The sequence below is a fragment of the Haemorhous mexicanus genome, chromosome 9 (assembly GCF_027477595.1).
Source record: "Haemorhous mexicanus isolate bHaeMex1 chromosome 9, bHaeMex1.pri, whole genome shotgun sequence".
Taxonomy (NCBI): Eukaryota; Metazoa; Chordata; class Aves; order Passeriformes; family Fringillidae; genus Haemorhous; species Haemorhous mexicanus.
Genome location: NC_082349.1, coordinates 4,441,424 through 4,465,789, shown reverse-complemented (window position 1 = coordinate 4,465,789; position 24,366 = coordinate 4,441,424). Strand labels below are relative to the sequence as shown.

Here is a 24,366-nt window from a genome sequence, read left to right as displayed (position 1 = left end):
CAGCCTTTGAGAGCTAAAGGCCAGGTGCCCCTTGGGACACCTCTGGGATGCATGAATGCAGCAGCTCCTCAGCATCATCAGGTTTAAAACAAGTTTCTAGCATGGGAGTATTTTAAAGAAAAAAAATAATGGGGTACTGCATGAATATGTGCAAAGAATTCCTCCAAAAGATGATGGGTAGGGTAGGAAGGGATTTGGGAGTCATTTGTTAAGAAAACTGAATAAATGAATGGTGAAAGTTGCTGCTATGGACTGACTCCTCAAAAGCTGATGAAGAATAAAGGCAGCCATGAAGAGGCTGGAAAAAAACAATTCAGCAATGGGGTGATAAAAGAGAGAAGGCAGATCCAGCCCAGGAATGCAAAGGGAAGTGTGACATGATCAAAAGAATAAGCTGAGGCAGCAATCCTGGCAGTCACAATGGATTTCAAAAATAAAAGTCAAATTTGTCAAGGACAAAGAAAGGGATAACAATTGAGACATGAGATGAAGAGAGGCAGGACTGGGTTTTAACTCTCAGTGTGAGAGCAAATGCTGTATTTCAGAGCAGGTGAGAAAAATTCTGCAAGATCTGCAGTTACCCTGGGTGTGGCAATGCAAACACATCACCAGCCAAACAGGCTGCTGAATTTACAGGGCTGAATAAGAGATGATGCTGATATTTTGCTCAGCTCTCTGAAAAGGAGGTCAGAGAGAGACCCCTGAGAGTCAGGATTAGAAGGCCTGGTTTAGCCTCACTGAGCTTGAGCTGTTGGCTAAACATGCAAAGAGAGGGATGGGGAGACACATCAAGATTGGAGCAGAAGACAGAGCTGGCATCACTTGGCTCAACACAATAACCAAATTTATGTTTGCAAGTAAAATAACTCAGGCAAAAAGCACAGAAGGGAAAAAAAAAAAAAAGAGATCAAGGACAGAGAGCACACAGGAAATCCCAGATGAAAACTTCAGGAGAGGATCTAGGAAAACAGGTAAAATCCAGAGACAAGAGTCATGGAGGAGCTGAGAGGACTTCGTGTGGAATCAGCTGATGGGGTAAAATGCTCACAGAGGGCTGCACCTGAGATCAGCCAGAGAGATGAACTTTGGGAAGTTCCAGAGACATGAAGGGGACAAAACCCAGCGTGGGACCACCAGGCAGGGACCACCAGCATCCTCCTGGCCAAACCCACCCTCTGGCAAACACAAAACTCAGTGAACTCCTCACCCCATCTCTCCCGCTCACTGCGGAGCGAGGAGAGAGCAGAAGAAATTAATTCCTTCTTTTATTTCTATTTTTAAAGCCTCAGACACGCTCAGTGAAAGAGACTCTGACAGTTTGACATTTCATCTGCTCCAGCACATGTGCTTCAAGGAATAACTGCAGATCCATGATTGTACCTCGATTTCTGGTCAGGGATGCCAGAACCAACAGATTTCCAGCAAAGTCAAGAAGTACCTTTGGTACATTTCAAACGAGGCCTCTTCTGCCAACAGTGAGAATTTTAATCTTGCTAAAATTCTCTTTCAGCCAAGTTTAGCTGTCCTGTTAGCAATCTATCAGCATAATTAACACCATCACTCACATTGCACAGGGAAGAGCAGCAAATCCAGGGGTTATCAGCAGAAACCTGATAAAGCCTCAGAACATGCTGGAAAATGCTTTTAGAGAAGCAGCTTGAGAAATCTGCATTGTAAGGTCGAGAGAGCTTAGAAGCTCAGGAAGATGGGCAAAATGTTGGCATTCAAAATATTGGTTGGAACATTTCAGAGCCATGACATGATCTCAGTCAAACAGAACATTTTGGGGACAACAGGATTATAACCACCCACCAACAGGATTATAACCACCCAATCACCCAAATAAATATTATTTATTTGGATGTCATTAGGATTTAAAGCAGAAGCACCATCACCAGTTCTGTGGCCAGCATGAGCAGACAAATTAATTTTTTTTTTTTACAGAATGTTACAGGTAAGGTCTGGTCACTCTTACATGGAATAGGGCACTGAGTAACACCACTTCAGGCAGGTAAACCCTCAAAGATAATAAAATAAAAAATCCTCAGCAAAGACAATGACGGCTGGAGGAACTGATAGATAACAAGAACAGTTAGTCAAAATCAAATCAATGTATTTATACACATGGTTTTCCTTCCTGGATTTCACACTGCCAGCCTGAAGAAAATGGCTACAGATCAAATCTACAAAATAAGAGTAACACATTGCAATACTTCTGTGCAATAAATACCAAAACCCCACCAGAGCATTCCTAGAAATGTTACAATCCCACAGACTGGGCCCAAGAGCTTCATTTCAATAAGGATAGGGGTCAACATCTCTGAAAGAGAATAGGCAATGCAAATGAAACTCAGTTTTGGGGTGCTACAAAATAGGTAAAAATTGGTGAGATGATTGTCATCTTCATCAACTGGGTTACAATCCATCTGTTTAGGGTATTTCCCATAAATAAGCAAGATACTGACACTGATTTACCCTGCTTTTTGGCCCCTGGAGGAATCCAGATAAATAATTTAGCTATACAATACCTCATAGGTAGCTATATTTTACAGCATACTCTGGCAATCTGCACATCCATGCAATTACAAAAATTTACTTTAACAGAAAGAATTTGTTGCTTAGAGCCAAACAGTAATTTCTTGCTTTTATCTCATTTCTTTTTCACAGTTTAGGGGCTTGCCATTGAAGTCGACAGCATTTTGCAATTAGAGACAACAAGAGTTTAAAAGCACACCTCACTGCGTGGAGGTGGAAGGAAATCTTTTCCCAAGCATTTCAGAGGATTTAATTATTAGTTTCAAATACATTTTTGGAAAGGAACCTGCACGTAAACAGAGATTTATGGCCACATAAATAAACAATGAGACAATTACAGGCTCTTTACAGAGCCCTGATTAGTCACGCAGGCCTAATGAAGCATCACTGAGCTATCACAGGGAGATGGCCTGATGGGTGTGATTAACAAAACAACATTCAGGAAGAGCTAAACAACAAGGCTGGGCCTCCACAAAATCTGCACTTCCTTCCGTATGCACAGCCATGGCTTTTGTTGCTTTCTTAGCAAATCACCAATCACTACATTCCACCCTGAAAGGGAGAGTATTAAATAACATAATGTAATTAATTGTATTTTTGCCATCTGAAGATCATGCTCTTGAAGATATAAAAGAACTCCCATAAAATAAATTAAGAATATATTGCAGTATTGAGGTCTAACCAAGATGGATGTGACAGAATAAATGGTAAAAAAAATTATTTTCATGTAATATGCAGCAGGGAAATCTCTTAAGGGGCATTGGGTAGAGAAAGTCTTGTGTTCAGCAATAATTATGGTAGGGTTTTTTTACAGTAAAAACTAAAAGAAAATGAACATCCCTCAGGTAAGGCATATATTTAGCAAACATAATCTGGAGAAAGCAAATGGGATGGATGGAAAACATCTGACAGCTGAAAAAAAAAGGTGCATTTATAAGATTAATAGGGTCAAACCCAATGTGTAATGACAATTTTTGGCATACACACAACAGGAGAACATCCTGTTAGTCATATTAAATACAATTTTTTGCTATCACGTTCTAAATACACTGACAAGTACTTGGAAAGTGGAATGAAGGGACCTCTTTAGTGTAATCCCTGGCATGGAATGATGGAATATAAGAAAGGATTGTTATTATTTCTATTGCATGCTGTAGATGAATCATAGTGTACTGCATCTACAGTGCAAACTCACAGCAAAATCCTTCTTGTATTTTTCTTGGTGAGAGCTATTCTTTCCAAATGATATTCCACCTTCAACTCAACCTCTTCATGGATAAATTTACTCAAAGGGCAGAATTCCTGATGGCTGGAATAATACCATTATTAAAATCAATACTTTTTGATGAATATTATGTCTGGAACATATTAAGGAGAACTCTGAAGTAGAGGAAGAAAAAAACACCTGCTTATCATTTTCAGTAGTACCCCAACCAGAGCCCTTCAACTGTAACGAATCACAGAGCAATTCCCCTAAATCATCTGTATGAAGTCAGCTATGACACTGCCAATTTTAAAAAAAATTTTGCTAGTTTTGAGCTACAAATTGATTTTTTATTGTGATAAATTAAAATCCAATGGCAGCCTACAAGATACTCAACATGAAGAAGCCCACTTTTTTTTCTGAATATTTTTATTCTTTTCTATCACATTGGACTGGCACTGGGGCAGACGTGACAGCAATAGACAAGGGCAGAAGTTAAGAAAGGACACTAGAGAGGTAAATAATCTTTCCAAAATATCCTTCTGGAAATTCCAAAATCATGGAAATGCACCTAAGGGAAAAAGCATTGTTGGGGACAGGGAGGGTTGTTAAAGGAGGAGAAAGTAAATGTAAGATTATCCAGACTCTTCCCTGCTGCATTAAAGTCAACACCAAACTCCAAACTTTATAAACTCTGAAGTTTAACATGGAAATTGGAAGATCAGTGTGAGTGAAATATAATCTTTTTCCAGCTCTTTACAGCTTCTTCCCATCCAAAAACCTGGGCTGAGCCACCCCTAAGTTTGCCAGCTTTTGGGATTTTCCAGCAGGAATGGGAATGAGATGACAACTGTAGGCTGGCAAAGCAGAGACAGGCTGGATGAGAAAGACAAAGAATGAAAGGGACAAGGGTGTGAAACTCTGGGACAAGGAGAGACCCAAGCTGGGAAAAAAGCCCAAGGGATGGTGGCTGAGAAGACCTGGCAGAGGATTTCGTGCACCTCTGTTCCAAACCGTTGGCATGGGAAGCACGACTCTCCTGTTTTGACAACAACATGTAAAAACTGCTGTGGAAAGCTCCCCACATGCCCACTGCTGTGGAAAGCTCCCCACAGCCCTGCTGCAAGAAGGACAACTCAATAGTCCTGTCCATCACTTGGGCAGCTCAGGGGCAGACATCTGCAAGGTGGATTTAAGGGTTTCATTCTAAGCCTCAGTGGGTGAGTGACAGGTTTACTATAAGGATGATATAGTTATGTCAGGTTTAGAGTATGGGATGTCAGAGCTATGAAATGAAGGAGACTGTGCCCATGTCCCCACCTCACTTTCTGTAGACAGGAGAGTGCAGGATGCTGCAGGAGAGGCAGCTGGAATAAAGCACACCTTTGTTTCTAAAACATGTCCTCTTTTCCCTCTTTATTCTAGGCAAAAAATTCCAGTGTTTGAGAAACATTCAGAGACAAGTGCAAAAGGAATAGACTTTCTCTTTCCTCTCTTTTATTTGCCCAATAAAAGGCTTTAATCTCAGGAAAACAACTGTGGCTGGGGTGCAATTTTCACTGACAGCCCTAATTCTGACATTTCCTATTTTCTGTAACCCCAGCAATGCCCTCTGAAGCACAGCTTTTGCATGGATACTTTACACAACACATCCCAAATGAGCTTTTCATTACTAACTACTCGTATTATGTATCAGTGAGCTCAATGACATTGATTTTCTAATAATATAAATTAACTGGCAAAGATAATTTCATCTATCATCAGTAAGGTTTTATTTCTGGCACCGTGTTAAATAGTTAATCTTCCAAAAGATTAAATCAAGAGCTTTTTAAAATTCAAGGCAGAGCTTAAACTGCTGTAAAAATCTTCTTAATTATGATTAAAACAGTTTGTGTGTTGTTGCTTTATATCCAAGTAGTGTAATGTTTTGCCTAGGTTTCTTCTTTTAGAGCAATTTAAAAAAATCAAACATGGTATTGCTGTGGCAGAAACTGTGTAAGGCATGAAAGTCTCTGCAACTTCCTCCACCAGATGCTACTGGGGAAGCTGCTGCTTCAGAGACAACCTCAAATTTTCCAGTATCTTTTACCTCTCATTCCATAAAAAATGTAATTTTTATATCACTGACAATACAGAAGCTGCATTCTAAAAGTGATCTAAAGGACGATAACCCTTTATCAAATTTCTGAGCTGCTTCATGTGAGGAAATGCATCTAAAGGAACCAGGGAAAGATCCAACTGTGTCCCAGCACACAACCAACTTTACTTACCCCTGTCTTTTCATCAAAGATTTTGATTCCCCCAAAGGAAACTGTTAAGAAGACTTTTTGTTTATGCTCTCCTTTCGATCGAGCCGCAGCGACAATTCCCTGTGCAAACAAAGAGCAGTTTTAGTTGGTTTCCTGACTCTCCCAGGTGCCACAGGTTTACTTGTGGACAATTCACCACTTTTCTAGGAAAACTTAAAGGCTTTCCAGGAACAGCCCCCTCCTTACTTCTGGCTTTCTCCTTTTTTTCAAGGTACCACATCTCTTTATGCTACCCAGAGAGCATTTCAAATGTGCTCCCACTTCCAACCTCTGCACTAGCTAATCCTCCATGAAATTTGTTTTCATGGAAGCTGAAGGTCATTTCTAGCACACTTTTCCCAGCTATAAGCTGTTCTATTTATTTATTTTTTAAATAGGAAAAAAACCCAGCAAGCAGCAGAGGACAGAAAATGCCAATGAATTTAGCTTATTTCACATTCATCTAGTAAAATCAAATTGAGGTTTTTCTAGAAGAAAACTATTCTAAAAATCAAACTACACCAGTGCTGTGACAAACAAGTATTGAGGGTATTTTTTTTTCAGGATCTCAGACCTTTACTTTGTAAGAGAACTTGCTGATACCATCTCATGCATTATTCTCCCACAGCAGAATTAGAACAGTAACTTCTGTTTCCACCTTCTCAGGAGCCTGCTCTGACCAGTAATACTGAACTGAGATCAAATATAATCAGCAGTACTCCTAAATGAAATTAAAATATTTAGACTTTATCTGGTTCTCTGCAATTCCAATGTTTCAAGAACAATTAAGTGAAGTTTTAAGATGTTCATTGCTGCCATTACAAGGATCTGATGTTGAAAGCCACCCCAAGACTTTATGGGTGGCCTCAAAATTCATGTTATGGGACACTGGCTTTCCAGAGCCCATGAATTAATGTTCTGCCCTCAAAAATGAATTTCTAAGACTCCCTTCCTTTAACAGTTTTATTCATTTCCCAGGACTGTTTAGATCAATCTTGCCACCTGCAAACAGGTATTATGCACCTGGGAGATGTGGAAATATTAATCCATGGAGGAAAGAGACAAAAATGTTTGTGCAGCAGAACAGTGACAACTCTCCCCATAGTGCCAGGAGCCATGAAATGATGAGAAACACCCAGAACACATTTAAATCAGGGAGGAATATTGTGGCTGATGTGACACACCAACAGAGCAACTTTTGGAGCGGATTAATTTTTGCCTGCCATAAAAGTGATTTGTAAATTATCTCCCAGATCTTGCTTTTAGGTTGTTGAACCACAAGCTGAGTGTCACCCCATGCTGTTTCCCTAATGAGTAACTCATTCCTCCTGGATGGACTGGAACCCTGTGGTAGTGTACCAGACATCATTCAGTGATTTCTCCTCCTGAAAAACCAGCAATGGAAAATCCATCAGCTCTCTAGGCTGGGGAGAGGGCTGGGAGGGAAATAAAAGGGAAAAAGCAGCAGAGGGTTTGCTGCTAGACCTGGTTTGTAACTCTGCAATGCAGAGGGGAGATGGGAAGTGAACAGCCAACAGTGCACACCAGGAAAACACAACCTCTCCTTCCTTCCTTCCTTCCCAGTGACTCAAGCTCTTCCACGTATCCCAGGGTGAGGGACAGAACAATTCCTACAGGAACTCTCATGCTCTGAGAGAGACTGGGCCATAGAGGGATGTCTGTCAGGTCCAGAGAGCCACCCTCAACACCACTGGTATTTCAGACTCTGTCTACACTCCACCCTTACACCCCAGTCTGCCCTTGCCACAGCTTCATTTCATCCCCAAATCTCCAGGGATTCCTCTTTATGTTCTCATGCCCCATCCTCTCAGTGCACTGCCTGATTTTGCAACACATCAGCCCTTCCATTGCTGGTGCAAGACACTCTCCTCCCAGGAGGACACCAGCTCCCCTAAATCTGGCTGCCTACACCCGTCACTCACAGGAGGTAACAGCCAGAGGTAGTGCTGTAGTTGATTAGAAATGTCATAGAAAATGCTCTGATATCCCATTTTCCTCCACAGTCATTTACTTCCCCTTTTGCATAATAAAATTATTCAATTTGCAGTGTGTTGTTTGTAATTTGTGGACAAATTGCAGTGGTGTCAATCATGGAGTAACTACAGAACTGAGAGATAATGTATTAAAATTAAACCAGGATAAGCAATACCAGGCAGGAGTTCATGCAAAATTGACTGATTTCAATACATAATTAACCAGACTAAGGCTCAGTGTCATGAAAGGAGAACGAGTGCAAGCTCAAGCTGAATTTTACTCCATTTGACTGTAACATTGAAAAGTTTCACCGCACCTTGAGCTTCATCATGGAGTCCTGGCATAACTTGTCCCCTCGGGCAGCAGAAACCTCATCGATCCCGATCAGCTTGGCCTTGTAGCGGACACCGTCACCTTTGAACCTCTTTATCAAAGTGGCTTCGCTGCGATCCTGACCTGCAAACACAACATGGACATGAGGATACTCACAGGAGGGCAAAGAGAAACAAGTGAAGGAACACAACCAAGGGGCAAATCAGGTCTAACTCCAAATATTTCTGTGGAATTGGAAGGAAATGCTCACTCGATAAAACCTCTTGGCCTCGCTATCCCAAAGGAATTTGCAGTGGAACTGGTGCCATACAAAATCTCCAGCACGCAAATTAGGTTTTTATAGAAGTAAAGAGATAAACCTGAATCACAGCTTGTGGATCTGAAAGTCTCAAGCTGCATCAAGGGAAATACAGGTTGGATATTAGGAAAAAAGTTTTTTACAGAAAGGGTAATAAGGTTCTGGAATGGCTGCCTGGGGAGGTGGGGGAGTCCCCATCCCTGGGTGTGTTTAAAAAAAGACTGGATGTGGCACTGGGTGCCAGGGTTTAGTTGAGGTGTTAGGGCTGGGTTGGACTCAATGATCTTGAAGGTCTCTTCCAACCTTGTGAATTCTCTGAAAACTTGTGATCTGTACGAGTAGTTTTAATCCCAATACACAGGAGAATTCTTCGTTTTGCAGACAAAACTCTAACAGAAACATGCTATATTTCCTTACAAAATGACTCATCAAAGCAATATTTACACCATTAACATTTGAAAGGTGCAAAACCAAATACCAAATTGTCTGTAGCATACTGATGCTTTAGAGCTCCTGGTTCTATTCTTTTTGCACATAAACATACACAGAAATAAGCGACAAAGGCTGCTCTTGCAGGCTCACCCTGAGAAGCTTGAAAAAAGGCAAAAAATAAGTTTCTTAATAAAAATTCTTGGGTTTTAGTTCTCTCTTTTTTCTGCTATTTTATTTTCATTAAAGTATTAGCAGTAGTACTATTTAAACTATTTTTATCTCAACCCACAAGTTCTCTCAGTTTTACCCTTCCAATTCTCTTCCCCCCATCTGGGGGGGAGTGAGTGGCTGCATGGTGCTCTGTGGTCAGCTGAGGTTAAACCATGACACCAGCATACCTAAATTACCTGAACCACATGACTATGACACCACAACAACCCACAAAAAAAGACATCTTTGTCAGGAAAACTTCTCCCCCCCCCCCCCCCCCCGAGTATCTGCAGAACAGTTTTTACTGTGTCTCAGGTGAAAGAAAAATGTTAGTTAGGGAATCAGTCTTCCTAAAATTGATTAAACATATATTTTGCAGCTGCCTGTGGAATTTTTTGCTAGGATCTCAAAAAAAGCCAGGAGTAAGCTGTAAATAACTGCAACCAAACAAACAACAGCCAAAGCACAAAGAAGCAGGCAGAACGGTGAGATATTACACAATTTTCAGTTTCTTGGACCCAACAGATTTCTCAAAAAAAACCCCTTCACTAAACATGGACAGACATTGCTAAAATTTACACTATTGCCACCTAAGGGCTCTGGTCAGATTCTCCCAGCTGATTTAAAAGAATGAACCAGAAACCAGAGTCTGATATAAAAGAGTCACATGTTAGGAATTAGTCTTAGTCTACATTGAGAATGCTGGCCCAAACTTTCTCCAGAGCTCATTCTTATTCAAAAGGTCAGATTAAAGCACTAAAAATAGTATCATTGATATAATAAATTTTATTAGTATATGGAGATTAATATAATCTGACACTGTACAGCTGTTTATTGAAAAGAAAAAGAACATAAGCTTTGGGAGAAAAAATTCTATTTTGTTTTGCATTTCTATTAAAAGCACCTTCATCAGCAGTCATCACTTTGGCCAACTTTGTAATTTACACACTTATCAAGTTGATCAACCAGTTAGGCTCTAAACTATGGAATAAAGTCTTTACAATACCATTATGAGCATATATGACCAGCAAAGAGCACTTCCAAATGAAGATATTCATTTGGTTCCCTTCGCCTCAGAGTCAAGCTCTGGGAACTAATGATGGATTACATGTATATTAAGAAAACAAAGCTATTTTAAGATTTTGAGATCTTAAAGGATGTTTGAGCTCACAAATACTATTTCTTTCAATGAAAAACATCATCTCAGAGCAATGTTTTAGTCCCTCATTTGCAGCTTTTCAAAAACAAGGAGGCTCTGAAGTGCTGCTGTGATAGTTCAGCAGCCACCCAAGTCTTTCCCTTGATTTCTTCTCACCCCTCAAAATAACCAAGCAGGGCTGAAACTTGATGCTCTGACATTATCTTGTATTTAAAAGAAAAAAAAAAAAAGGCAAATGAGACACAAGTGATGAATCAGAAACTCTCAGCAGTGCTAATATCGTTCCTCAGGGAAACATCAAGGCAGATGTTGGCACCATCAGCTAGAAACAATGGGAAACCATTTCACACTTTCAGCCTCTGGAGCGGGACAGGAGGGAAAACATCTGGAGACACAACAAAGTACAGCAATAACAGTGGACTTTTCCATATGTCTTTTATACTTGCTAAGACATCCTGTTGATTTGCAATAAACACGATCCAATTCCAACAGCTTCCTTGCCCGAAATTTCCAACTTCACGCCTCCGTTAGAGCCAAAGGCAGCTGTGAGCTGACAGCAGGAGCACGTCAAGTGTTCAAGAGTCTTTTCTGGGTCCAAGTCGTGACTGTGACCCTGCATTCATCTGTTATTTTAACATTTATACTTATTTCAACCTCTGCTGTGTTTTACTGCACGTAACTAAATCCTTGCCATTAACGGCCCACTCAAACACAACTTATGGCCATGTCTGCTGCGGCACAAGTCCCATGTCAATTATGACCCAGATTAGGCAGGATGAAGTGCTTTTGGGATAAATGACTGGGAAAAATCATCAGCCTGAAAATGATGTAGATATTTGAAACCACAGTGGAAGCTGCAAATTGCTGGAGACTGCAAATTCATCCGTGAAACCCCAGAGCATATGTCCCGTGCAGAGCACGCAGAGTGCACACGCACGCTGCCCTGTATTGTGGGTCAGCCATCTGCAAGCCACCACTCCTCAGCACACACCCACATCTCCTCTGATCTCTATTCACCCATTTTCCCACATTTTGGTGTTGAAAACTCCCTACCTGCTTGGGAAATTACCACGTGACACTGTCTGTGGATTTTACAGCACGCAAGAGGTGTGTGAGATTTATGGGAGGGTGATATTTCATTTGAACCCTGGACACTTTGGAAAGTAGATAGTCCAGACTGTCATAAACATCTCATCATTGAAACAAAAAAGCGTGGGGTTTTTAATGACAGCTCAAGAGCCTTCTGTAGCTGAAACTGCATAAATAAGAGCTGCCTGAATTACGAGGCTGTAATTCTTCCCAGGCTTCAGAGGAGGGGGAGTGAGAATATTAAACCAGTAAACCAGAGGCTGTGCCCGTGCCAGGAACATACCCAGGGAAGTGAATCCTTCCTTCCATGTAACAAGCAGAGTCAAGCTTTGCTCCTTTGCAGCTTCTGCTTTTATCAGGGGAGCTCTGCCATCAAGTCTGGCTCTCCAGCCATCCCTGCCACCACACTGGATGGGTCCCAGCCTCTGGAAGGAAAATTATTCTGGATACAGGGATGCATTTACTGCCAGAGCTGAGTTTTATTTCAATACTGTGAAGCCACATCTTGGGGTTAGGTAACATCTCCATGGTTCAAAGAGGGACAGTCACCTGTGGAGGTTTTATGGAACATTAAGGCTTGAGATCAGAAATCATTATCAGGCCATGATCTGCAGCAAAATTAGAAGCCCATGTTTAATGACAAACAGTCCTGTCTCCACAACACATTTCCTGAAATCTTGTTTTAGCAATTCTTGACTAGAGAACAGCACCCATGCCAATCACTCTGGGTAAGCAGCTGATATCCATTGTAGCTGTTCACCTGCCCCTGCACAGGGAGGAACATCACCAGAGTTCTTCTTCAGAAGACCAGTTCATTTACTCCATTCTCAAATGATCCTAAATTAAATGTCTGTATCAGAACTACTCGAGATCAATGGGTACTTTCCAATGGTTTGCTCTAAAATGCTTTCATAGTCTGTTTTTCGTAAGCAGAAGGATTTTCGTAAGAAAAACCCAGGCATTTGTTTCCAACTCAACACAAGCAATTCACAATCCAAAATGGAAGGTTATCAAAATTAAAATAAATTTGATTCTCATGCCACAAATGGAGAAAAAATGCAGACGCTAAAAACCCACTAAGAAGTCATACAAATTCAGTTTAAAAAGGTGATCACTTTTAATTAGAAAATGAGCTGATCTTGATACAGGGAAAGTTTTGTTTGCAGTGTATAGATTTATAATCCTCAGAGGCCCTTCAAATGTAAATGTAAGAGTAATTATTTCATTTTTATCTACTTTTGTGGATGTCACCACACACCCTGGAGCCATACATGTTCCAGCTGGACCCCCTGCTTCTTTGTGAGAGGGAAAACATGACCTTTGCTGCAGAGCTGTGACATTGCACTTGGACCTTCACACTGTTTTAAGAGAACAATAAATGCCCAGAGCTGGGTGATGCAATGTCCTCCCAAGCTGCCATATGAAGTGGAGAGAGGCTGAGCAGCATGATCAGCATTAGGGCACTTTATCCATCTCACTGAAGCTACTGTAGAAGTCATAAACAAGGTCTGGAATGCAGGCAATCATTTTCATTCAAGGCTCTATACCTTAATTAAACTGAGATTCCCTCAAGCAAGTGGAGACAGCCCCAAACCCGAAACCCAAGTGCTCAACTCATGTGCCTCAAGTCCAGTCAGTCCCAAGGGGTGACTGGCATGCAGTCCAAGAGGGAGAGGAGTTATTCCAGAGTTGCTCCCGGGGCTGTACCCAGCAGCAGGCACTGGGGCTCCTTGGGAAGCTGCACCATCCCTTGCCTTTGCCACCAAGAAGGACAGATGTGTTTGTGTCAGGTTCTGTGGCTCTGACACTGCTCTGAAGCCTGCAGCTCACCCCAGGTTTGCTTCCCAGGCACTGTGTATTTGAGTGAGCGTTCCCTCATTTATCCTCACTTGTGGTACAAGCCAAGGATTACACCTGATTTCAGCTCTCAGCCCCACCAAACACCAAGCTAACACTGTATTAATATGCTAAAGTTTAGAGCAAACGTTGTTCATCCTCCCAGGGGATCTGTAAGTGAGTGTATTTCATAAATAGAAAAATAAAATAAAGCAAAGCCCTGCTGCAGTGAGAGCACTGTTGCTCTTTCTGTCCTGCCCACAACACACTCAGCATTCCTCCTAGCACCCGCTAATCTAAACCAATAACCCTGGAAATGGCTATATCCTTTATTTAAATGTGTGAAGCCCTCAGGGCATAATCTGAATTTCTTGATTTTACGACTGTAAAATATATAATGATATTATCACCAAAGTCAATAACATGCTCCTGGCAATCAATTCACTGAAGAACGGCACAGCGCTGTCTTTTCTTTTCTACTCCTTTTCTAACTAATAAACTGTCAAAGTTGTATCCATTCAAATTATGCACACATTCAAATGATAAACCTGAAATAACACCTCCTCCTGTATCACAGGGCTGAAAAACAATCCCATACACACTTATAAACAGCTTACATCTTCCTGGGGCAATTAGCATTTTTATGGGTTTTTATGGCATCAACGCAGCGGAAAATACAAAACACTGTGGTGCAGAATGACCTCTAAGATGCCACACAGACTGAAGACTCCTAAATTAATTGCTAAGTGAAAGGTATTTCCCATTAGCTGTGCATATATATGCACCTAAACATATATCTATACATGCATAATCTTATCTATTTGCACACACACACACACATGATGCACAGGTTCATTTGGTGTCAATTATCCCAAGAAAACTCACAGCAATTTTAATCAACTACAGATTCCCCTAGAAAAAAGCCCCTAAGTACATAAGCAGGTGTAAAAGAGAAAATACTCACATGCAATTAAATGTGCCTTTCAGTACAGCAGGAACTAAAAGGAATCAAGAAGATAACTCTGATTACTCTGCTTGACAGCACATTTTCTTCAGTGCCTTCACAGAACCTCAAGACCAACACAGAGGGCTCAAAATGATCCATCAAAGGGATGGATCGTGATACCACAAACCCAGGAATTCTTTCTTCATAACCATAAAAACGTTCAGTGCAGAATGTTTACTTGGGGTTATAAAGCTGAGAACCCCCCACAAGTTCTCAGATTCTCCTGGCATCTGTTAATCTAATTCCTGCAATTTTCTCCTAGAACTGGGAACTTAAGAGTTGCCGGGTCATTCCACACTGTCTTTAGGAGCACAACTGCCCAACACTCTTGTGGGCATCCACAGATCTGCCACAGAAAAATAAAATCCTTTTTCTCTTTTAACATAACATTTTAGAAAAGAAACTACATTGTACCTAGCAGTCTATGCGCTCAAAATTTAACCTTCTGGTGTCAGCACTAGCATTCTCTGCCAATATTTCTCAAATGAGCTTCTTGCAATTAGCCATTTTAAACTCTTTTTTTTTTCTTTAAAAAGGACAGATACTTGAGAGTTTAATTTCAAGATCAATACTTCATCTCAAGTGACCAGAGCACAAGTTGCAGCATGATTTGCTCATGACATCAAGCACTGCTGTCTTTTAAATTAAGATACACTTTAGACTTCACACTTTATTTCAGTGATAAAGGCTAATCCCCAGCAGCTAAAAAAACCTGTTGATGGAGTGAAATACAACCTGTTTATGGGGACACCACCCTAAAAAGCATGTTAAAATTTTGTGAGGAATAAGCACCTTTTTCTATGTAAGTGCCTGTACAAAAGCTGGGTTACTGTATATGGGCACAATCCGAGTGCAAACTTCTCCTTTCATCAATTGATAGGAAATCTCCTAAAAAAGTCTGCAAGGTGTTGTCCTGGGGTGCTTTTAATGCCCCGTTTTGACAGCAACACAATTTGTCCTGAACAAAAAGATTGAGAATACTTCTACAGAAAATGATAAACCACGTAAAGAGGGGACAGAGAAACCACTCCGAAGGCTCAATGAACTTCTATTATGGTTTAATTTAAAAACATTACCTCCAATTTTAAGCACAGATAAAGGCTCTCCAGGAAAACTCAATCATCATTCAGGCTATCATCTCAGCAGTACTCCCCGATTGTTCAGCACTGCTGTTCACAAAACCTCAAACTGAGAGATTTTATGGCTTCTGGCATTATTAGCCTGAGAATTACTGTACTTGAAGGCACCTACACAGCCCCACTCCTAGACACAAGTCTCCTCTGCAAGGAAATAAGATGTTCCCATATTATTTGCTGTCCTTGATCAACTTTATAAGCAGAGTTGTTGTTCATCAGGTGACAGCGACTGCACCTGTCAAGTTTTTATGGTAACACTTAAGGCAAGATGAACATGATGCACATTTACCATCTCCAAAGCATGGACTGGATTAAATTATTCCTTAATACTACAATGAAGTCCACGTGAGCATGTCAAGGGAAGGGTTCTGCTATTTATAGAGGAGGCCTCAGTATAAAATAATGTTTGATTAAAACTTGGGACAAATCTCAGTGATGGAGAGTCTGGGCTGAGCACCCGGGAGAAGGCAGAGATTGAGCACCCAGGTTCCACGGGCAGATGACAAAGCACTCATTTTCCTTTTAGCCAGAAGGCTCACTGATCAATTTTATTTTCTTAGATGGTTTTTGAGATGACAGAATATGGGCACATCTTCAGACACAGAAATGACCACAAGCTGAATGTAATTAAACTTCCTTTCAGCCTCTGTACCATGCAAGTCTCCATAAATCTTTGGAAGTCATTTTGTAAAGGAGCCTTTTGCAGGCTGTGTGTAGAAGCAGCTGAAATTCCAAATTTTACATTGATTTAAAGTGAAATGAGACCCTGCAATAAAACTTCATTTTGGGGTACTAACCTTGTTCAGCAAGCCCCAGGGAATGACCAGAAGTGAAACCAGGGAACTTGGCAGTCCATTTTCTGCTGTTAGAGAATTAAAATTATGTTTTCTGGACAACCAGAGGGGAAGGGCAAAGACAGGTATTTGTGGACTCTCCTCGTAGGAGACAGAAGATAGTTTAGCAATCTTTGTTCACCTAATGTTTTAAAGCTTGGGTAAATGTTTAAATCAAACAGACATCAAAATGTCAGGTACATAAAGCCCTTGGGAAAACAGGGTCATCAGCTGTTTCATTCCTTACATGCTTGTCTGGGACTCAGTAGTTGTTTCTGAGCTAAAACCAGCTAAGAAAAGGTAACTGATGTTACAGTGATCCTTCATTTGCATTAATATGTGCACTGCATTTGGATGGGGCATTGTAAAAGCCCAAGCACTCTGAAAACCAAAGGACCTGTTACAGCTGTACTCACATGAACGAGCAGAACAGTCCCAATGGGGCACTCAGCTGATACCATCTGCTGCCAAAAATCTCTGTACACGACTTCCAAAGCAGCAAGGAGAGCCCAGTCCACAGGGGCTGCTAAATAACCCCAGAATGTGTCATTTCCCAACCTAAGCTGAACTTCTTGGGGCAGAGGAAAGTCAGATAGAATTGCTTTTCCTTCCAAGCTCCACCACAGCACTGAGAAGCACCTTAAAGCAGATGAAAAATCAGCCAACATAAGGAATACTGTTAATTTACAAAAAAGCATCTAATTAATTATTTTGGTACGTGAACTTGCAACAAGATCTGCAGAACTACTGGATCTCCCTGATTCCTCTTTAATTCTACAAAACTGTAAGAGCTAAGAACTCATTAAAAAAAAAAAAAAAATCAAGCTGCTTTTATGTGTCTCCCTATATCTGGCTTGAAGTATGCAGTTTTCAAGAACAATTTAATGAGACTTTCACTAATCCAGGAAACAGACACACATGTTTACAAGGGGCACCCCAAAGTCATGTGAGACACACAAATTCACCATTTACACTTCAAAGCCTACAAAATATATTCTGTTGATGAGCCTACCAAAAAAATTTAGTTTTTGTTTTGTATAAAGAAAGAGAAAGGGTGGAGAATCTGTTCATTTCCTACAAATACCAGTTTCCTGTGCTGCCCCATAATAAATGTTAATTCCCCACTACTATAAAAAGAGCAAGTTAAGAAAAGGTTATGCTCTGCTGATTAACATTCCCAAATTTCTCACACGTTCAATAAGAGAAAAAAATCTTTCCATTCAAGATAACTAATTACAGCCACTAAAGTCCCCAAAGACAAGAGCAATAGCCTGTAACAGCTAAAGCAGGAGGACAAAGCCATCCATTGATTCACACTTCACCCTCTCCTGTCACCGCTGTGGTCCCCCCTGTACCAGTGCTGTGTGCAGACACAGAAATGGGGCTTTGCACCACACTGGATGGAGCCAGAGCCACTTCTCCTTTCCCAGACATCCCCTGTGTCAATGCAGAACTTCATCCTGCTGAAGGCTGCTGTCAGTGCTCTGCAGAACGTGCATCACACCAGGCTGGGAACATCTGCAAACTGCACAGTCTGGGGGCTGTGCTTGTGCTCCTTCACTGATTTCCTTTGATGCCTCAGGTTTAGCTTTTCTACTTTTCAGATTCTGTGCTGCTTTAGTGTGTAATTCTGAGATTCACATTAGGGAATGGTGAGCTCTCTTCACAGAGTAGGGAGACAAAACAATTCCTGCTCCAGCTGGGACCAAGGACAAATGATCCAAATCTCAGGCCCAAGAGCACAAACCCTGTGGGCTGAAGAGAGAAAAACAAGCAGGGTGGGACTGCATAACTTAAAGCTGGAATTGAGCAATTAACCCCAATATGCAAATGGAGCAGAACTTATAAAAGTCAGAGACCCCGTGCCTGGTCGTGCATTTTGTGACCATTTTGGTTCATCTTGGGTGCAGCCCTGGCTGGGCTCTTGTGCTGCCCAAGGTGGATCCATTGAGGCCTTCTAATAAATTCCTACTTTATTCTCTAACTCTGTCTAGTCTCTGTTCTAGGGCAGCCTTCACAAGGCATCACCTTCCCCAGCACAAATAAAGTCTCACCTAAATCACAGAATGTGGTCATTAAAGAGTGAAGGTGAAGGTCACTCTTGAAGCACTAAAGCTCCCCAGCCCCACCTCCCACGTCACTTAAGCCCCAGAACCACTTCAGACCCCACTGAGCAAAGACTCCAGCAGAAAATGTCAGTGCAACTGCAGAACAATCCTCATCTTTCTTCCAATGGAATTAGTGGCCCCAGGAATTACATCTGGATTATTAGTAGTTCTGATAATATTGGTGTAAAACACACCTCTGGAATGTGCAGACCTGTAAGTTTCTGCCTTAAAAAGCTGGTTCCAAGGGCATGGCACCAAAGGCAGCACATGGCCTCAAAAGTGAACTATACACCCATCCTATAACACCTATTCTCATGCAGAAAAAGGAAAAGAATGCAAGTGTCATGCTAAAAAAAACCTCACGGTAAATAGGTGTCTAGAAATGATCTTAAGATCACATTAACTCAATAAGAAAAGCAGCTGCTATTTATTTTTGTAGTCAAATGGAAATACCAGTATTCACCACATGGCAGTCAACAAAAAAAAAACAAACCACTCTTTCCCTGCTGAAATTGTTCACATTTTGTTATCCAATGTTTCAGGAAGAAAATTATTTTCATTTTGGCTTCCCACTGCCTCTGCAACATCAGAGAATGTCTCTCCCTGCTGGAAAAACAATAGGAGGCAAAGAGGAAAGCAGCTTTTTTCCTGAGACTTTGGGCTAAAAAACGCCATCAATTTCAAAATTACAACAGTGGCAAAGTGCTTCTTTCAATCTGGTCCTTTCATTTTTCCCTCCTGCTGCCGTTCCTATTGTCAGAGTGGCAGCAGGAGGCAGGAATGAAAAGACTACTGCTGGCAGTCACCCTTGGGCAAACTGCTGACAAGAAGTAAAACACCCCTGTGCCAGACAGGATTCCAGAGGTAAGAAATGGGGGTTTGCACATCTCTGGTGTGTGCAAAGCCACGGAGGATCAGCACATTGGGACAACTCCTCTGCTCCTGGAACTGAGCAGGCATCAAGGAGCCAAAGTGTTTGGGATGGAGCTCAGGAAACTGAGAGTGAAATGTAGGAAAAGTAAGGAAATACAATAAAAACAAACCAGCAAACCCCAGCAGCTAACTCTATGTCAAGTAAGAGAACAGGAAACTTTCCCTCACTGGGAAAACTGGAGAATTCTTCAGCTATTGAGTAGATGGTTTGATTTTTAAGGGCACAAGGACCCAAGTGACCATGTCTGAATCCAAAAAGCCTACTGGTATGTGAGAAGAAGCAGGACAAAAGACCAAAACTGAGTGCCAAAACTTTTACAAATTTTTACACATTTGCTGAGCCACCTGCAGAGCAGTCCAGTGTTTCAGAGCTGGTCACTTGGAGAGCAACCAGAAAGAAATCACTACCAACCCTCCTCCAAACGCTGCAAGCCAGAGAGAAGCTCCTAAAGCAGTGACTGTGACTAAGCCAAGTAATCACCTCTGTCTCTTGCCCTTGGGTGAGGCTTCCAAAGAATACAAATTCAGCTGCAAATCAGTGTCCTGCAAACAGGACTCTCTTTTTAAAGGATGCCTTTATTCCCTGAAAGGAGGAGCTCCATCCCCAGCTGAGCAGTCCCTGAAGGGGTCTCTGCTTGAAGCCCACAGCGCTGGGTCTGGCAGCTGGGCACTGCAAGGATGACTGAACTGCATCCTTTTTGGAAGAAATATGGGTGCTAAAGGGACACTTTAACCTAATTCTAGGAAGTTTCAAGCAGCTGGAGCAAATCAAGATAGAGGATAGGAGCTGTGTCTCAGCCTGGCCCTGCTTCAGGCTTGGAAGAGAACAGATCTGCCAATATTATACACGTGGTTTAACTACCCTTGTGCTAACAAGGGTTCATTAGAAGAGAGCAAAACATTCCCCTGAAGACCTTGAGGAAAAAAGTCAGAACAAAGTCAACTTCAGCAGCAGAGGTTCTTTGAAAACAGAGAAAACAACCGGGAAGCGAATAAAGGGGCTACTAAAATGGAATATGTTATTATTTTTCATTGCATGGATTTTATAAAAGAAGGGTTATCTTTGCTGAAACTGAGCCATGAAAGAGGTACTTTTCCCCCACTAAAAATAAAAAGCATGATACCTTACAAATAAAATCACTATTATTACTTGTGCTAGAACTGAACAACAAAAACTTATGAAGCTTGAAAACTCTATTCTGTGCAATAAGCACCTAAAATGTTTCATCACCTGTGTTTGTTAAAATAATAAAGGAAGATTATTTTTTTACAAGAATCCATATAAACCTAAACTGAGAAGACTCTTTTCCCAAGGTCAGAGTTCTCTGTTAACTTAACCTACAGAAAATTCTTGTCATATTAACTGAAAGGACATGCAGATAAAAATCAGTCTGCTGAAATCAACACTTGGCATAAGGAGCAGCTGTAGGGGGAAAAGTAGCTTCTATTTACACCATCAAAATATTACCCGATTTTTAAAACATTATTATTCCTCTTGCAGTTGTGCTTATCTTCTGAAAAGATCTCTCTATTTGGTGTAATACTCTCATTATTTGGCTGCTGATACCATCATGATTTGCTGGCTATTTCTACCTCTAAGAGATTTTTTGAGACCATGCTGAAAACACTGATCAAATGATGCAGGAATCCTTCTCTGGACTGCACCCCAAGGCCTCCTCAATAACTTGCCTATAACTTACTCATTTACAAACAAAATTGACTGTGTCTAATCTCCATGCAAAAAACCCAACAATCTAATAATTTAATGTCTGTATGCAGCTTAGAATATTATAAGATCGGGCATTGCTGTGCCAGGTTAGTCTGCTATTAGCTGGGGGATTCTCAAGCATCTGTCATGCAAAGTAGGTCAATTTCTAGCCATATAATTCTGATTATGTCAAAATATTTATTCATGAGTTTTCTAATTCAACGTACTTCAAATAAGTCATATTTATGTGAAGAAAAAAAAAAAACAACCCACATCTAAATTATGGTTGTTAACAACTGGGTTATCACAGCTTCAAACATTCTGCTAATCCAGAGACGTGGAAAATGTTTTTTCCTTGCAATGTACTATGTAGTAACAGAATTGTTTTCATTTCCTATTTGCTGTTATTTTTAGTCTGGTTTCTCAAGAAAACAAGAGGAACACAGCCAGACACTCCCTGGGTGTTATGTGGGAATGTGCAGAGCAATGGAAACCCCCATTCTCCCTTCTGGTGCCTGCATTAGCACGTGAAGCTTCGGGCCAATTTCAGTCAAGTCTCGTCTATTTTATGATTTTTGCATTTTACCAGACAGAGGAAAAGGATGGTGCAATGGAAGAGAACCATCCTATGGATGGATGTGCTGAGGAGAGGCCTCACTTGAGCCTTGTCTTTCCTTAGAGCTTAGATCAACATGAAACCAAAGAAACCAGGCTTCCCTGGTCCCTCAGTGCACGAGAGTCTTTCCATCAAAATGAAGAGATTACCAGGAGGAAAGGGGGATGGATTTACAATGGATGTCATTATCCACATGCTCAACAAGATCTAACTCCTCCCAGGGAGAGACCAGGAATGACTCCAAGCTGCAGGCAACACTCCTGCAGTACCAGGGAGATGGAAAAGTTCACAGAATCAATGAACTTTTGGAATCAACCCATCTGCCATCTTCCACCATCCCAGGCTGCGCCAAGCCCTGTCCAACCTGGCCTTGAACACTTCCAGGGATGGGGCAGACACATCTTCTCTGGGAATCACCTCATGACCCTGCCAAGCCCACCTCTGACCAGTTGGTCACATAAATTCAAGAGCAAATAACAACTCTAAGGTTTTCAGTGCTGTTGCAACCCAAGAAAAGGTCTTTAAGATCTCCATTTCCTTCACTGCACTGACCTTGCTGCAGCATTCAGGTTACCTGTGGATTTCTCTTGCTTTTACCAGTCCTTGCTTTTATCACCACTCAGATGTCAGATTCCACACTGTACCCACCATATCCCTATTAAATATCCTAGTAAAATCTTTTAACTTTCCTCCCCATCTAAATGCTGCCTAAGCTTACACTTCAATTTTTAATACACTCCCAGGAGGTACAATGGAAATTGTACAGCATCGTCATTCCTGAGGCAAAAAATGATGAGCCTAGTTCTTGTCTTTACTGTTTTTTCTTTCCTGCTATTCCAGCACCACACTGGGAAGTGAAAATTAAGAGACAGCACTCAGCAATGCCCACAGAGAAGTGCAAAGAACACAGAGGCCACGTGCAGGTTCTCCTCCTCAGTCACCTGCAACAGCTAATGTGTGCCTGTCTCTAAGATCCTTTACTTCCATGGCAGAATGGAAGAAATGGCTTTGCATTTCACCAGTTTAGAAGCTTTCCCTGAACAGCAGAGAGAGTTTAAACCTTTTGGGGGTCACCTCTGTGCATGACCAAACAATCAGGGCACCTTGATACACCTGAGCTGGAAAGGCTCCACCTGAAAAAATCGTGAGAGGATGAAATTCACTGACCATGCAGCTCCTTTTATAAGATTTTAAATAAAAATATGCGTTTCTGGGGGCCATTTTAGGAATCTATGCACTGCTCTTGAGCCCTCTGACACCTATAGGAGCTGCAGAAATCACTGCAGCCATCACTCCCATGTTTGCTGGAGTATGCACACAGCTATGTTCTGACAGTGACCTTTTTAATCAAAGGAAAGAAAAGGGAGGGGCATTAACACTTTAAATGCTTTCAATTGCCAAGGTCCTAATATTAATTTTCTAAACATTCTTCCACCTGGGTAATTAAAACACGATCTGTGTTTCCTTTGTGTGGCTGCTTCTCACGCAGGGATTTAAATGCTATGTTTTGTTTCATCTGTGATTGTTTTCCCTTAGACCTTTCTGGTGGAGTCTGTGGGCATTCAGTGTAATCTGATTGTTGATTACATCCACAGCATTTATTTCAAGGCCTGTTGGGCTGGTTTGAAAGAATCACAATGGTGGCTAACAAGTCTAATCTCAGAAAAACTCTTTCAAGGTTTAAATGCCAGTTCTTTCTTCAGTCACCCTCCTACATGATGCCCCCCCCAAAAACCTTATTTGATATTAAAAACATCAACACTGAGCCTGAAATGGCTGATCAAAATATAAATTTAGGTGTTAAAACCTATTTCTACTGTGTAGATTTTATAGTAAGGAAATTACAGTTATGTCAAAAACTCCTTACATTTTAGAAAAATTAACAATGCAAGACAAGGCAAGTTACAGCAGATGTTGTAAGATGAGGAAGGCTTCATCCTTGGAATCATATTTTGACAAGCAGAAATTTAAAAATCATGGAGAACTTGGGCAAACTCTGCCACTGCCTTTTGGTGGTGTGTGCTGCCCATCCTTCACTCGTACAAATTTCAAGTTCCTTGCCTACAACCTTCCTTAGGAAAATGTGTGGCTTTGATTTTGTTTCAGATGATTTGATTTCCAGCTCTGGGGCCCTCAACATAAGAAGGACTTGGAGCCAGTCCAGGGGAGGTCACAGAGATGCTCTGAGGGCTGGAGGATGCACAAAAAGGAACCCACAGGTGCAGGACTGGCCTTGGTCAGGATTGAGCTGACTAAACATCCGTCTGAATAATGCCACTGCTCAGCAGAGGAGTTAATAATAGCAGACAAAACAGGATTCATTTAATCAGCCATGTACTTCTCTGATTACCACAAACAAAGAAACAGGATTGTGTGACAATTTGGAGAGCTTGGTAAACTTAAGCAGTGCCTTGTAATGAAGGCTTGGCAAAGAAGTAAGTGATATTCAAAGATTTTTCACACTGAAGTGGTGTAAACACAGTTTCCACTTTTAGAAATGTATCCTAGCAACTCATAGGAATGGTTTTAAAAGACAGCTGGACAAAACCATAATTTGGAATAAAACCAGATGTAATTGCTAAACCAGCAAGTCTGGTGGTCCCAAGCTGGTGCTGCGGCACCAGCTCAACTGTGATTCAAGATGTTG

General features: G+C 41.3%; 1 protein-coding gene across 10 annotated transcripts in view; it reads right to left on the bottom strand.

Moving 5' to 3' along the window:
• DAB1 (DAB adaptor protein 1) overlaps positions 1-24,366 on the bottom strand; it is a 415,964-nt gene that overhangs the window by 48,412 nt on the left and 343,186 nt on the right. For all 10 annotated transcript variants that reach the window (XM_059853705.1, XM_059853707.1, XM_059853708.1 and 7 more), the window contains 2 exons: positions 8,339-8,478; positions 6,010-6,108 (listed from right to left, as the gene is read on the bottom strand). In XM_059853705.1, the coding sequence (XP_059709688.1) occupies positions 6,010-6,108; positions 8,339-8,478 (239 nt within the window). The remainder of the gene's footprint in view (positions 1-6,009; positions 6,109-8,338; positions 8,479-24,366) is intronic.